This window comes from Pseudorca crassidens, chromosome 5, assembly GCF_039906515.1.
Source record: "Pseudorca crassidens isolate mPseCra1 chromosome 5, mPseCra1.hap1, whole genome shotgun sequence".
In the NCBI taxonomy this organism is placed as follows: domain Eukaryota; kingdom Metazoa; phylum Chordata; class Mammalia; order Artiodactyla; family Delphinidae; genus Pseudorca; species Pseudorca crassidens.
The window spans coordinates 101,381,408-101,395,777 of record NC_090300.1 but is presented as its reverse complement, the minus strand read 5'-3'; the positions used below and the strand labels follow the sequence as shown (position 1 = coordinate 101,395,777).

The window sequence follows — 14,370 nt, the reverse complement described above, 5'->3', positions numbered from 1 at the left end:
CCAAGGACTGTGGCCCAGCACAGAATCACGGATGAGCCATTCAGATGGGCTGCTGGTCCAGCCCCTGCAGACTTAAGCTCCTGGTCCTGGTGGGAGTAGGCCCCAATGAGAGGGTGAGTGAAAACCATGAGACACTGCACTGCAGCCTGAAGGAGCTTTTTAGAGGGTGCAGAGCAGCACTCGTCCTGGCAAGGAGAGCGGGACTGAGAGGGCTCGGTAGATCTGGAGATAGGGGACAGGTGGAGATGCCTCGTAGTAGCCTAAGACTGTTCTCAGAGGCACATGTGCAAGAAGGCTTGTGTTCAGAGGACTCCCAGAACATTGAGTTGATTTCCTGAATTCCGTACGCACTTTCTGTGATGATCATCAGGCCAGATCTGTATAACTGACCTCATTTGTGTTTGGCTCTTCAGTGTAGTCATTTCTTTTGAGTTAGAGGTGGAAAGCATGGGGCAGGGAGGGCACCAGAGTTAATCTCAGAAGTGGGATGTGTTCATACCATCCCACAGGCTGGGTGAGTTATACCAAAGCTACACTTCTTGATGGCAGTGAGCAAGGTTTCATATGGCAGGAACCAAGGCCGTGGAGGTGCAACTGAAGACACACAGCCTTGTAGGGGAGCTCTGTGGTGGGAGGTTCCCCTGACTCTTCCATGGGGGAAACTGAGGCATCACTTTCAGTCTGAACTAAAAGCTACAGAAATTCAAGTCACAGCTGCCCCAGGTTACAATTAATGAGGAAAACCTGGTCTCCTCACTGGGGCCATGTCGCTAGGCCTGGACCCAGGAAGGCACCATCAGCATGGATGAGAGGCTGATTCCTCTTTCAGCTGATGGAAAAAACAATCTAGAGACCACTGTCCCCTTGCTACATCATGAAAGCTTCTCCATCACCACACCCTCCTTCATCCTGTGAAAAGAGTGACAGTCATTCTCTTTCTCAGAAATCCTTATCAGTTTCATCTTTCACAGCTGTCCTTAACACTGTTATCCTGATTCTGACTACAGAATATTTAGGAAGTAGAGATGAAGGAAGAGGGAGGAAAAATGGGAACATGATCTGATCTGCTGGTAGGTCCACTGGAAGAAACTTTAAGAAAAGTGAGGTGAATCTTTGCTCTGAACTAGGTTCACTGATTCTTAATTTCACTCACATATTCACTCAATGATTACTGGATTCAGTCAATGAACACTGGATTTGGTTCTGGGAATTCAGAGAAAATGTCATCTGTCATCAAAGAGCTCATGATATAGTAGGGGAAGACAAGTACACAAACAAATAGGTATAAAACAGTGGTTTGCTCTAATAGAGGTATGTTTCAAGGAAAAGTAGAACAGAGAAGCAATGCTAAGTCTCCTTTGGGGAGCTAGAGAAGGCTTCTTCAAGACAAGGATGAAGTACAAGTATCCCAGGTGACTCGGAGTGGTCATTCTATGGGAAGAAGACAACACATGCCCTAGGATAGAGGCATGTGAGCAAGCTGAGAGGCAGCTTGACTTTAAAATATATTCCTGCCATGTTGCACAGGCTAGACCTGCTCAGTCACCCTGAGTATTCCAGTTCCCAATCTTTCCCCTTGCACCGTAATACTGGGGTCAGCATGAAGGCTGGTGGACAAGGGAGCTATCAGTGAGATGTAAAAGATTCTATCTCAAGAGACAGGATGATGAGTGGACGATATTTTCCATTACACCTGGTGGGTTGGCAGCACAAAACATCTCATCCAAAATAATCCACTTTTTGAAGAAACTGTGATAGCTTCTCTCTCAGCACAAAGCACACAGCATCTAAGAAGCAAACTGGCCTAGATGGACATGGGTGGTTGCTTTCACCCCATCCACCCAGAATCAGGATGTGAGTCCTCAAAACTATAATGTACAGTCTGGTCTTTGGGGCCAAAACAGGCACATGTCACACACACCAAGGGCTCGTCCATTGCTTGAGCTATCACACCAAGAAGGGCTTGCGTTTGGCCAGTGAGATCAAGGAGGGAGAAGGAAGGTATGTGATTGACGTACCTGCGCTTCCTGGCTTTCCGGTGACATTATTTGGTGGTAAAGGCTTTCTTCGTGGGGGCATGGGTCTAGGTGGCAAGGGTGGGCGACGAGTGCCTGGGATTGTGGCTAGGAGATTATATTACAGATAAAGTGGTCATAAGGATTCACTCTATAAAAATCATGGGTTTTAAAAATATATAATGTTTGACAAGTAGCAGCTGGATGAGAGAGAATAGATTCTACAGAAAAGTGCCTGCAATACTTTCTGATGTTCTTCTAAATTAGTGCTTGTAACGTACCCAGGGATAACGAAGCACATTTGTGTATGGGTAAAATATTCTCTAATTATAGATGAAAATATATCAGTACATCTGCCCTTTGAAAGGAAAAGTAGAAAATAGATGTATAGAATTTATCATCTTTAGTTTCCTATATAGACTCGACAGTAGCATTTCTGTGTCTCATTATCTCCAATTGCCTTTGATTTGCAGGCTACAATTCCTACACCATTTTAGCTTTGAGTTGGTAAAGCATATAATTTCTCCTTTAGTAGGTGTTCCACTCCATCCTCCAACTCTATTATGTAATTATAATTAAACAAACACTTTCAGAACTTCTCAAACGATTACAACAAAATAGCCCTGATGGCAGAAGCAATAAGCCTGTGGCCATGGAGAGCAGAGTCACCACACACGGGCACCTGGCCAGGGAGCTGTAAGTGGAAGGCAAAGTTTCACATCCACTCTGCTCTCTCACACACCCATGAGCCCTGGTGCAAGGCTGCCAGCCCAGAGGAAAGGAACGTTTTTCTAAATGGTTTGCCCGAAGGGCAAAGGGAAGAGACACCTTTTTATAATCTGCACAAAGGTGGACAAGGCTAGAGGTACCTGGAGCAGACCACCTTAACCCAAATTTTCTTTTAAGTCTTGTGTTATAGCTTAAAAATTCATCTCTTTCTTTGCATAATATGTTGGTTTAAAAATCTTCAAGTAAAATTGACAATCCAGGAAAATACCCTGTGGCTTTAAGTACTTCCTGGGATATTAGGAATTGTGCACGTGTGTGCATGTACTGCAGGGCGGGAGGGAGAGTGAGTGGTGAGGATACAATACAGATCTCTAACCCAGACATTAATACATCAGAGTAGGTTTCACAGCATCCTTTTAAAAGCACAGAGTTCTTATTCAATGCAAAGATATTATCGCTTCATAATTTTGGCCTATTATATAGAGCACAGCCTCAAACTAGAAACATAAATCATTTCAGGCAAAAGGATATTATAATAAATTACATAAGAACAAAACTTGTATATGATGAAAGGTAGAATCCACCGTTACGCTTCAGCATTTGTCCACTGTGGCCCCTCAGAACATTATATAAAGTAATTATTAAATCAGTGCCTCGTTAGAGGTACTTATTAATATTCAATTTGTGCATAAAGTGCTTTTTATTTTCCTGAAGATAATATTTTGGTATGTTTATCTAGCAATACCCCTGTACTGTTAGCATGGTTCTGATGCTTTGGGGACGGTGAGGATGCTACTTTTTTTTGCTGCAGCACATGTAACTTGCAGTTACAAGTTTCGGAGCAGAGCTGAGTGAGGGAGTCAGCATTTTATTCCTTACCTGGTTTTTTTGTGGAGTAAGAAGAGTCCACTGACACATTTCCATCAGCACCGGATGGCAGTGGTGCTTGCTTGACCCCTGTGAGCAGAGAGGATGACAGAATAAATAGATAGCAAAAATGTGGTAAGTAGTCTTCACAGAAACTTATTGTGCTCTGAGAGTTTCATGGGCTTCTCCCATCTGTGTATAGGAAAAAAACTTAAAGCCCTACTGCATTCATTAGTTGTGATTTTTTCTCTGCAGAGTTAGTGTTTGATTGCAGAATGTGGTTTTGCCTGAATTTTCTATGATGCCCACCCTGCACTGCCTGCCTGGGTGATATTGTTTTGCTAGGAGTAGTTCATCTACAGTGATTGGCTATTTTTTTCTTTTTGCCAATATTCATGGGCAAATTTTGTGGTTTTTAAAAAACTTTTCTCCAACTCCTCTACCCCAATGAAAACCCTTAAAATTCCAGTGTGTTTGGGTTTGTACTTAATGAATTGACTTTAAAAATATTTTTTGAGAGTTCTTGGCTAGAAGGCTGGTTAGGCCACAGACTGGATCTGTGCTTTTGAGATTTGTAAATTAGGCCTGGGCACGCCTAGAATTCCAAATTGCTGTTTGGAAGAAACTGACCTGAAAATTACTTTGCGCGCTATTTTATCTCCTAAGTCCCTCAAACACAATCTGGTTCTAGGGTTTTGGGTAGCAATCCTAAGGGTAGAGGGAACCAATTTAGCTTTTGTCCTGCTTTTTAAAAATTATTATTCTTTTACATTATAAAATAATCTTCCCTGATGTGGCCGGCAGTCTTCATTAAGAAATAATAGGAACAGACGTTTTTTAGAATCTCAAAAGTAAATATTATCTTAGATATAATGGCTCACCCTAAAAAGAGAATCCATACTCTGAGGACCTGACTCTAATTCACCAATTAAAAAATAAGAATAAACATTGAATTAAAATGCTAGTTAGTATATTAACAAGGACAAGCACAACAACAACCCTGTTTTGAGTTCCAGGACTCTGTAGGGACATTATACACCCAGTCTCATTTAACGTGTAGGCAGATATATTAAGTATACAACAGAAGCTGATATTTTTACATTAATTTATGAAATTATTATAACTATAATGGGCATTAGTCAGCATTATAATATTAACTTATTAGTATTATTAACAGTTATAATAATAATTATGATTAACATTAATTTATGAAACCCAATATTACAATCCCACACCCTCTGCTATTTGAATAAGAGATAACATATAAAATCAAGGTGAATGTATGTAGCCATGAATCAACTGCTGTTGATTTGTGGTAGGAATAAAATGTTTCTGTGGTCACTGACTATTTTGTGGCTCATCCCACAGGCATTGTGAGAACAAATAGCTCATTAGTTTTCTTCCTGTGCCCTCCTCTTAGTGGTAATGGAGGTGGGAAGTGACTCATTTGGGTGGTTACTCTGTCCATGGCTTAAGGGAAGGCAGAGTGCTTTCATTTGTGTCACCAGGATAACGTGGCTTGCTGAGATCTGATTTACCACTATTTTTTGAGGGTAAAACTGTATTATATCCTCTAGAAGCTTAGTAGGCTATGTGTGACTTCAGTAGATCCTTCTTCATAGCCTTTCTCCAAATCTTTCCACCCTTAAGAAAACAAAGTATTTTGATCCAGTACTGCGCAAGCGCCTTACATATTCATGACGTGATTTGATCCATACAACTCTTCTGGGTGGGAGATACCACCAGGGTCTCACAGATGAGGAAACCCAAGGCAAGGGGAGAGTAAGCACTTGCCCAAGGACTCACAGCTGAAGTGGAGGCATTCACACCCATGTGTGCCCAGCTCCAAAGCCCATCTCCTAAGCACTAATTGGGATAGTACAGAGTGCTTTTTCCTGTCATCTTCTTCCCTATGTTAAAGAGAAAACCACAGGCCCAAAACGGCATCACTTGTGCTAAAGCCCATGATACCAAGCCTAGACTTAAAAGCTGACTTAACTGCAGTTTTGACCTTCCCCAGAAATGTAATCTCAATCAACCAGTCTGGAATATTCTGGTCAGCACTGCACCCTTCATCCCCCAGAGGAAGAAGAGGCAATCTACTTAAAACCCATGCAACTCTCTTCTACCCAAAAAGAAGTTGTCCTGGCCTAAAAATAGTATTTTCTTTTCTTTTTCTAATAGTTCCCTTGCCCCACCCTTCTTCCTATTAAAAAAAACCTTCCATTTTGTACAACCCTTCAGAGTGCCCTTCTGGTTGCTAAATGGGAGGCTGCCTGATTCAGAAATTGTTGAATAAAACCAATTAAATCTTCAAATTTACTTGGTTGAATTTTGTTTTTAATGCTTCTCTTACTCTTCACAATGACTCTGACTTTAGCCCTCAAGTCCTATACCTTTTCTTTTGGGTGGTTTGAAGTGCCACCACTGGGTAAGGGCTAAACAGCCATGGCTGGCAAGCACGTGTCATTCATCCATGCCACTGGTGTGTGGGACTCAGAAATACAAGGATGACATGGTTTCCCAACCAGGCACATGCAGATCCAACAAGTCACAGGCTGGTGAAATGGAGATGTAGGAGAGAATACAAAAGTCTGCAGGATTACTTTATGAATAAGATCAAACATGTAAACATCCCTGGCCTCTTTTCCAGTTATGGGAGAAATCAGCAGAAACGAGCCATTTTCTGTCACTTTCTGTATAGGCAGAGATAGAAGCATCATACTGTTATGATTCTTATAGGTTAAGTATCCAAATCAATAGAATGTCAGCTGCTAAACTGGACTTTGTCCAGCCTTTAGAAACAGAGAAAAGCCAGTAGTGGATGAGAATGTTGGTAAGAACCCAGCAGAAGGCAGCTGCGGGACGCAGGGAAAGAGCATTGAACAGCGGACAGGAGACTGAGCTCTAGTTCTGGCCTTGGTTCCACCTAGCTGTGGTTTGCATGTCAGCCAGGAGCAGTGTGAGCACAGGACCTGGAGACCAGTGAACTTCTGTGGCCCTGAAATGAGGAGAGCAAACAAATGCCAAAGGTAGCAGAGAGGCAATGGGAGGGCAAAGGAGAAGCCAATAAGAGCTATTGCAGAGAAAGAATCCTCAGGAATTGGCAATCAGCCAGTCTGGCCCAGGCTGTGACCTGAATTCTTTTTCCCTCAGGCAGGATTAATCCACTGTTTTCTAAAGGGCAGAGTTGGCTCTGGAAGAACCAAGACTTCAGCTTCAGTGTGAACCCCCACTGCCATATGGGACTTCTCCAAAAATATCTGGATTTACATAGTTCACCCTTTAGCAATTTACTGTCAAAAATGAAGTAAGGATTTGGGTATTTTTAACCATGGTAACAGAAGCTTTGCAAACAAACACAGTAAACTGGGAATCAATTTCCAAATGTAACAGAGACTATTCCCTGTGACCAAAAGGAGTGGTATTTATGGATGATTGGTTTCCTCACCCTTGTCTCCAAACCTTAGCACCTGGCTAAAAAGTCAGGGGTGATGAGCCAGCAGACTGGAAGATTTAGCCACAGCTCAGACAAACACATTCCTCACCTTGGAGGAGTCTGGGTTCTTGTTGTCAGGCATACTCCGTGTGGGGTCAGTGAAGTGTGGATTCCTCATTAGGAGAAGAAGGAGTAGAGAAAGGAGTTTGGGGTTCAGGTATCTAATATATCTGCCAAACTGCATGTGCCAAGTGGTTTCCAAACTACATTTTGCCTGGCACATAATGGGCTTTCAATAAATGTCAGTTGAATGAAAGAATAGTTGCACAACTCAGCAGCTTCCTTCCAGAGGGAGAAAGTTGGAGAGATTGTCTAGCACAGAATGGGCAAATTTTTTCTGTCAGGGGTTAGACAGTAAATATTTTCAGCTCCGTGGGCCATACTGTCTCTGTCACAACTATTCAATTCTGCCACTATATTGTGAAAGCAAGCCATGTTTCCATAGAACTTTATTTACGAAAAAAAGGCAGTGAGCTGGGTTTGGTCTGTGGGATTGTACTCTGTGCAATCCCCTTGGTCTAGGGCATGCTGTTGCATCTCTGGAGTCAGATCTCAAGTTGGTTATAACATGTAGAACATATCAATTAAGCTGAGACACATCTCTGGAAACCCTGAAAAAGCAGACTGCTGGGAAAATGACCTACCTAAAACTTCATTCTCTAAAGGCTACTTTCTAACTTTAAGGTGGAGAAATATTTATACATATACATGTGAAATAAACATAAAGCAGGGTAAATATCTATAATGATGTTATAAATCAAGAAACTTTGCTCAAGATAATTTAAAGATTCCTGGGGCTTATGGAATCATTGAAAGAATTGTATAGAGGCCCAAAGAATCAAGGACCATAGTTTTGAGGCCTCAGAATCTTTATTTTTTAGTTTTCCAAAGGCACAACATTAAGTGGCCTAAAATCATGAAGAATATGTCCTATAAATCCTAAACACATCCTTTTATCAACTGATTTTTTTATATGTAAAATATCTGTGCTGAAAACTTCAGCAAGAAAAGCTATAGGAAAATATATGTGAGATGGATAACAAACATACATATTATGGGTGAAATGTCAAACTTGGATAAGGAATCAGTTAACACAAAAATGGTATCTCATTAAGACTCAATAGAGGTTAGAAGTGAGTATGAATGAGATAGTAGGACTGGGTCAGAGAAGAAAGAAAAGAAACTTGATGTGAATACCTGCATTTCTATTAACAAGTTAGATCAAAACTATGCACAGTCTAAGTAATGTGGACTCATGTAAGTCTACAACCTGAAGAGAACAGATTTAAAAACATTCTTTTTCTCACCAATTTCTCAAGACACTATTCCCCAGGTAAATATTTCAAGAGGTGTTAAATTTTCCTTTCATAATATGCTACACAATGGCATCTGTAATTTGCAATTTTTATACCATTACTTCTTTTCTTACCTTATTGCACTGGCTTAACACTCTGCTTCTATTTTCAACGGAAGGGGTAAAAGTAGGAATCCTTGCTTATGTTCTTGATGTTAGAAGAAAAACATTTAAACTTTCACTGTAAAATAGGATGGTAGCTGTAGGTTTTTCACAGATGCCCTTTATCAGAGTGAGGAAAATTCCTTCTATTCCTAGTTTTCTGAGAGTTTTCATCATGAATGTTTTTTGAACTTTGTCTAATGGTTGATTTTTTTTTTAATTTATTGAGATGATCATATGATGTTTTCCTTTGCTCTCTTAATGTGGTAAATTACACTAATTTGTTTGAATGTTAAACCAATCTTGCATTCCTGAGGTAAATATCATTTGGTTGTTATATGTTGTGGTAGACAAGGAGATGTACCACCCATATCTCCAATCAAGGCCCTCTCAGCTGAGGCTGACTGTGAAGGATATGACAGTGGGATACTGTCTGTTGACTTCATTCCCTTCAGGTAGGTCAGGCAAGTCCTTCCCTGAAAGGGGATCCCAATAGACAGACATCAGAACACAGAACATGTGCAACACATTTTGATTGGGGATGGTAGTGGAGCAAGGAAAGGGGAAACAATGAGCTCAGCTTTGTTTACCTGTGCCTATCAACCTATTTCTTTTCTTTTTTTAAAATAAATTTTATTTATTTATTTATTTATTTTTGGCTGTGTTGGGTCTTCGCTGCTGCATGTGTGCTTTCTCTAGTTGCTGCGAGCGGGGCCTACTCTTCATTGTGACGTGTGGGCTTCTCATTGAGGTGGCTTCTCTAGTTGTGGAGCATGGGCTCTAGGCATGCGGGCTTCAGTAATTGTGGCACATGGGCTCAGTAGTTGTGGCACATGGGCTCAGTAGTTGTGGCTCACATGGTCTAGAGTGCAGGCTCAGTAGTTGTGGCACACAGGCTTAGTTGCTTTGCGGCATGTGGGATCTTCCTGGACCAGGGCTCTAACCCATGTCCGCTGCATTGGCAGGTGGATTCTTAACCACTGCACCACCAGGGAAGCCCCACATTTTACATTTAGATCTATGATCCACCTTGAGTTCCTTTTTGTTTAGGTAGAGGAGTTCTTTGTTTGCTTGGTTTTTGTTTTGTTTAGTGTTTTTGCATACAGATATCCAGTTTTTCCAGCACCATCTGTTGAAAACACTGTCCTTTCTCTGTTGAACTGCCTCTATACCTTTGCCCCATGTCACTTCACCATAATTGTGTGAGTCTATTTGGTTGATGGTGCTGTTTAGATCTCTATTCTTGCTAATATCCTGTCTGCTCATTTTTTAAAAATTTATTTATTTATTTATTTATTTTTGGCTGCCTTGGGTCTTCATTGCTGCACGTAGGCTTTCTCTAGTCACCGCAAGCGGGGGTTACTCTTCAATGCGGTATGTGGGCTTCTCATTGTGATGGTGGCTTCTCTTTTTGCAGAGCACGTGCTCTAGGTGTGCAGGCTTCAGTAGTTGTGGCGTGCGGGCTCAGTAGTCCATCAATCTATTTCTACCAGCAACCAACTAATTAAACTGAAGAAGTCCTGGTAAGAGATCATCCTTTCAAAGCTAAGTTAGGTGAGTTATTACAAAGTTGACTTTATCTACACAAGAGGGTAACAGATGTCAGTTTGTATTACAAGTGGCTCTGGAAAAAATATTTATATTGCTAATAAACTAAAATATAATAATGCTCTGTTTTCCCTCCAAAAGACAGAATTTTCCTTGTGAGAATCAATGCTTGATTATACTGAAGGTTAATGGCTTTCAAGTTTGATCATAGCTACTTGTTCTTTGTTTTGTTAACATAAATGCTTTCTTCTATTTGTACTTAGGCAAACTCCAGGGAATTATTTTGAATATTAAGAAGGTGGCTCTGTTTAGAGCCAGACTGTTTACGTCAATCTGAGACACTATGAACTGCCTAATCCCACTTGGGAAAAATAAAAGGAACAGCTGAGCATAAATAGATATTGGAATGCTTTCTTGCTTTTCATGAGTCAGGAATTTATAGTATCTGCCTCATTAATTGAAGGGAAGTGAATTCCTAGAACTTCAGACATTGTAATAACCGAGTACAAAAACACACACTTAAAAAAAAATCTAAATCTTTTTTTTTTTTCTTTTAGCGGTATGCGGGCCTCTCACTGTTGTGGCCTCTCCCGTTGCGGAGCACAGGCTCCGGACGCGCAGGCCCAGCGGCCATGGCTCACGGTCCCAGCCACTCCGCGGCATGTGGGATTTTCCTGGACCGGGGCACGAACCCGCGTCCCCTGCATCAGCAGGCGGACTCTCAACCACTGCCCCACCAGGGAAGCCCCTAAATCGTTTTTAGACTGAATACATGTCTTCAGGTAGTATTCATATCTCTTTCTCATTAGGGAATAATTATGGGTTGATTTTATATATACATATTAAATAAACTAATTTTTATGCTTTTTTACACAAGCAGGCACAAGATTTGCACTATTTAAAAAATAGTTCAAGGGAACAATGCAATCCCATATTAAGGCATTTAATAACTACCATTTATCCACTTAGTGAGTTGAGTGTTTGAACTTTTATCAGATCATTGTTCTATTTATCTGTATGATATTCCATAGACGAGACTGGATTAGGGCAATGTCACTGAATCAAACTGAATGATTTGGAAACACTGATATGCTTGTAACCAGGGTGATCATTTGCTAACTGCTCTTCTCATTTAAATGTCATATTCCAGGTGGCTAACAGATCTGGGTGTATTAAAAAAATTTCAGTGGTACTTGCGAAATTATAAACTGGAAAACGAAGTGATAACAATCTCAAAGACCAAACCTGTATATAGAAAGTGTTTTGAAGTTAGGGAAACAGCTATTTTGATATTTTAATTCAATAATTCATATTCAGGATATTTTTAAGAATCAAGACTATATATTGTAGCTGTAGCTGATTTAGCGGACTAGGCTGAGAAAAGTGAAAAACTATATTTTAATCTTTTCAGAGACATTTGAAATTTTGTTCTTGTTGTTGAAATTTTGACTTCAGAATGAATTACAAGTTTCAATTCTATGAACTTCCAAAACTGGCTGTACTAACAAAACTGGTAAAAAAAGGAATTGAAATGTGCATTCAACAAAATTATAAAAATTGAATGAAAACATTTAGAGTTTAATAGGATCAAAAGGAAATAAATTTGTGATCATTACCTGTTTCCATTCCATTCCCTTTGGGCATTGTACTGGGTTTGGGTCTTGTAGTTGTCCTATTCAGAACTACAATAAAGTGGGAAATAAGTAGTTTAGACATTTTTTAATTGAAAATTTGTAGCCAAGGAAAATAAAACTTTCCAGAGAATTGGAAGTCATTTAACTGGGCGATAAAAATATGATGACTCACCAAAAACTGTTGTTCAGAATATAGAAATCACAAGTCTGGTATAAAAATCATAGACTTGAATTTGAGACCTGAGTATGTACTCTGAGGTGATCACTGGGCTTGAAAAAATAGAGGGAATTTATATTTCTAAGTGGGAACTAGCTGGCTTCATTGATAAGCACTAGATACATCCCAAAATGGGACTGAAGAAAGATCAGGACTACATATGCCGAAAGAAAACCCAAAACTTGATGTGTATTTATTTGTCAAGGCCTCCTAACACATAAGTTCGTGGTCACTTTGGAGGAGTCTCTAGGTACATACGCTCCCTCATAATCTTGGCCCAAGTCCACCGTTAAACTCAGAACTATGATAAAACCATTGAAATTTCTCTCCTGCTCTGTTGAGAGTCATAATAGTACAAAAACATTGAAGTCAGCTTTTTATCTTCCATTTAGCAGAGTTTTCAAGGAAAAGCACTAAGTGTATCGCGATTAAGAGAGTGAGTTCTTAAGCCAGACTGCTTGCCTTCGAATCCACTTCCCAGCCCTTCTTAAGCCTTAGCTTCCTCAGCCTTACCTCACAGGATGCATGGTTAGCACACCATCACTGTTAGCCATTATTGTTACTGTTTCCTTATTTTGTAGAAAGGTTTAATATAACCAGCCACACGTTAAATTCTCAACAGTTATCATGATAGAAAAATCACATGGAGTCGGAGGATTATTCCAAAAAATATGGGCTCCTCCATAAATCAAAGAAAAATGTATTTGTTCTTTCTTCCATGTGCCTGGAGAGATGTTCACCGGGAATGTTAGCTTATAAGCCATTTTTTCATTTAGAACTTTAAAACTTCTTAGAATCACAGAGGAGAAAAGGGGCAGAAAACACCAGAGTCTCTGGTCCAACTTGTATGTTAGCATAGGAGTGATTTATATGGACCAAATCAACCCCCAAGTTAACTTTTCACTAATAGTTCCAGTGAGGGAGATCCGAAATCCTTTGGTGAATTTAGATTTAAAGTATTTTCTGGGAATTCTCTACCAGTCCAGTGGTTAGGGCTCAGTGCTTTCACTGCTGGGGACCAAGTTCGATCCCTGGTAAGGGAACTAAGTTCCTGCAAGATGCATGTTGTGGGCAAAAAAAAAAAAAAAAGTATTTTACAGTTTATTTTCACTTTACTTTGATGTTTAAAACCTGTAAAATGTGTATTTTTGGTTTTTTTTAATCTGAAAGCATCAAGTAAAAATATTCTCCCAGAACAAGTCTTTTATAATGGAAGAGGTCTTTTCTCAAAAGATAACATTTGAAACATGTAATATATCATAGCTAATGCTAATGCTATCTCTATAATTGCCATGGAAAACTGAAGGAGGAGGGGAGAGTGTGTGTGATTTATGCAAAAATACTATTTTAAAAATGCTTTTATATTGTTAAGCTTCCGTGGTGGTATCTAAATCTGATTATCCTTAAAAATCTCAGTCAAGTCTTGCCACTTCCATGGATTCATTATTTCCTCTCTACTTACCCACAAGGATCAGAATTTTGTATGTAATTTATTTCAGTTTAAGGATATATAGGCATCATTTGGTATATTTGGCTGTTTCAATATTTTTTTTTTTGGCAGTGCCATGCAGCATGTGGGATCCTAGTTCCCTGACCAGAGATTGAACCCGTGCTCCCTGCAGTGGAAGCGCGGAGTTTTAACCACTGAACTGCCAGGGAATTTCTCAATACATTTTATATCTTCTTAGATATGCTGATTATTTAGGTCATCAGAAAGAGAAACAACTTACCAGGCCTGATGTGTGGTTTGTCAGGTGTTCTGGGCTTCACAGGAGTTGTATACAATCTGTGTGGTGCTGAAACAGAGGAAACGCTTCACATTTAATCACCAGCACTCCTGAGCTCAATAAATGGAGATTTAGTACTCTACAGACCAACAGCTTGTACACTTTGCATGGAAGTATAAAGAATATTCTTAAATCTCCAAGTATGCATTACAGCATTGATGCTGAAGGAAAAAAAGCAAGTGAAAATATTCATGCCTGGAAATTAAAGATGCACACAGTCAAAGTGAGGTAGGTCATTGGTAACGTGTGTTAAGGATTAGTCATCATTTAGTCCATGTTTTTCAGGGGCATTTATTTCACCACATGGTTGCTTAATATGGTAAACATATAAGCCAACCATCTACCCCTCCATCCATCCATGCGTCTGTCCATCAACCCATCCATCCATCCATTCACATCTCTCAATCAGGGAGTCACTGTGAAACATTATTTTGCCAAAGGAGACAAATAATATTAAAGGCAGAAAGAAAAATATTTTTAGGTATGTAAGAAGAAAAGAGTGGAAACATGTGGTCTGTATCTAATTGTCTTAGCTCATGAACCCGGAAGTGAATAAATACTCACTTAGTGCCATCCATTAAAGCTTTAGGGATGAGAGAAAATGACCTCTGGTATCCT

The 14,370-nt window shown here is 39.9% G+C and overlaps 1 protein-coding gene across 19 annotated transcripts in view; it reads right to left on the bottom strand.

Moving 5' to 3' along the window:
• The window catches only part of ABI3BP (ABI family member 3 binding protein), a 262,442-nt gene that overhangs the window by 38,876 nt on the left and 209,196 nt on the right, over positions 1-14,370 (bottom strand). For 18 of the 19 annotated variants that reach the window (XM_067739084.1, XM_067739065.1, XM_067739066.1 and 15 more), the window contains 4 exons: positions 13,696-13,761; positions 11,731-11,796; positions 3,624-3,701; positions 2,019-2,123 (listed from right to left, as the gene is read on the bottom strand). In XM_067739084.1, coding sequence (XP_067595185.1) covers positions 2,019-2,123; positions 3,624-3,701; positions 11,731-11,796; positions 13,696-13,761 — 315 coding nt within the window. The remainder of the gene's footprint in view (positions 1-2,018; positions 2,124-3,623; positions 3,702-11,730; positions 11,797-13,695; positions 13,762-14,370) is intronic. The other variant, XM_067739077.1, reaches the window with a different exon arrangement.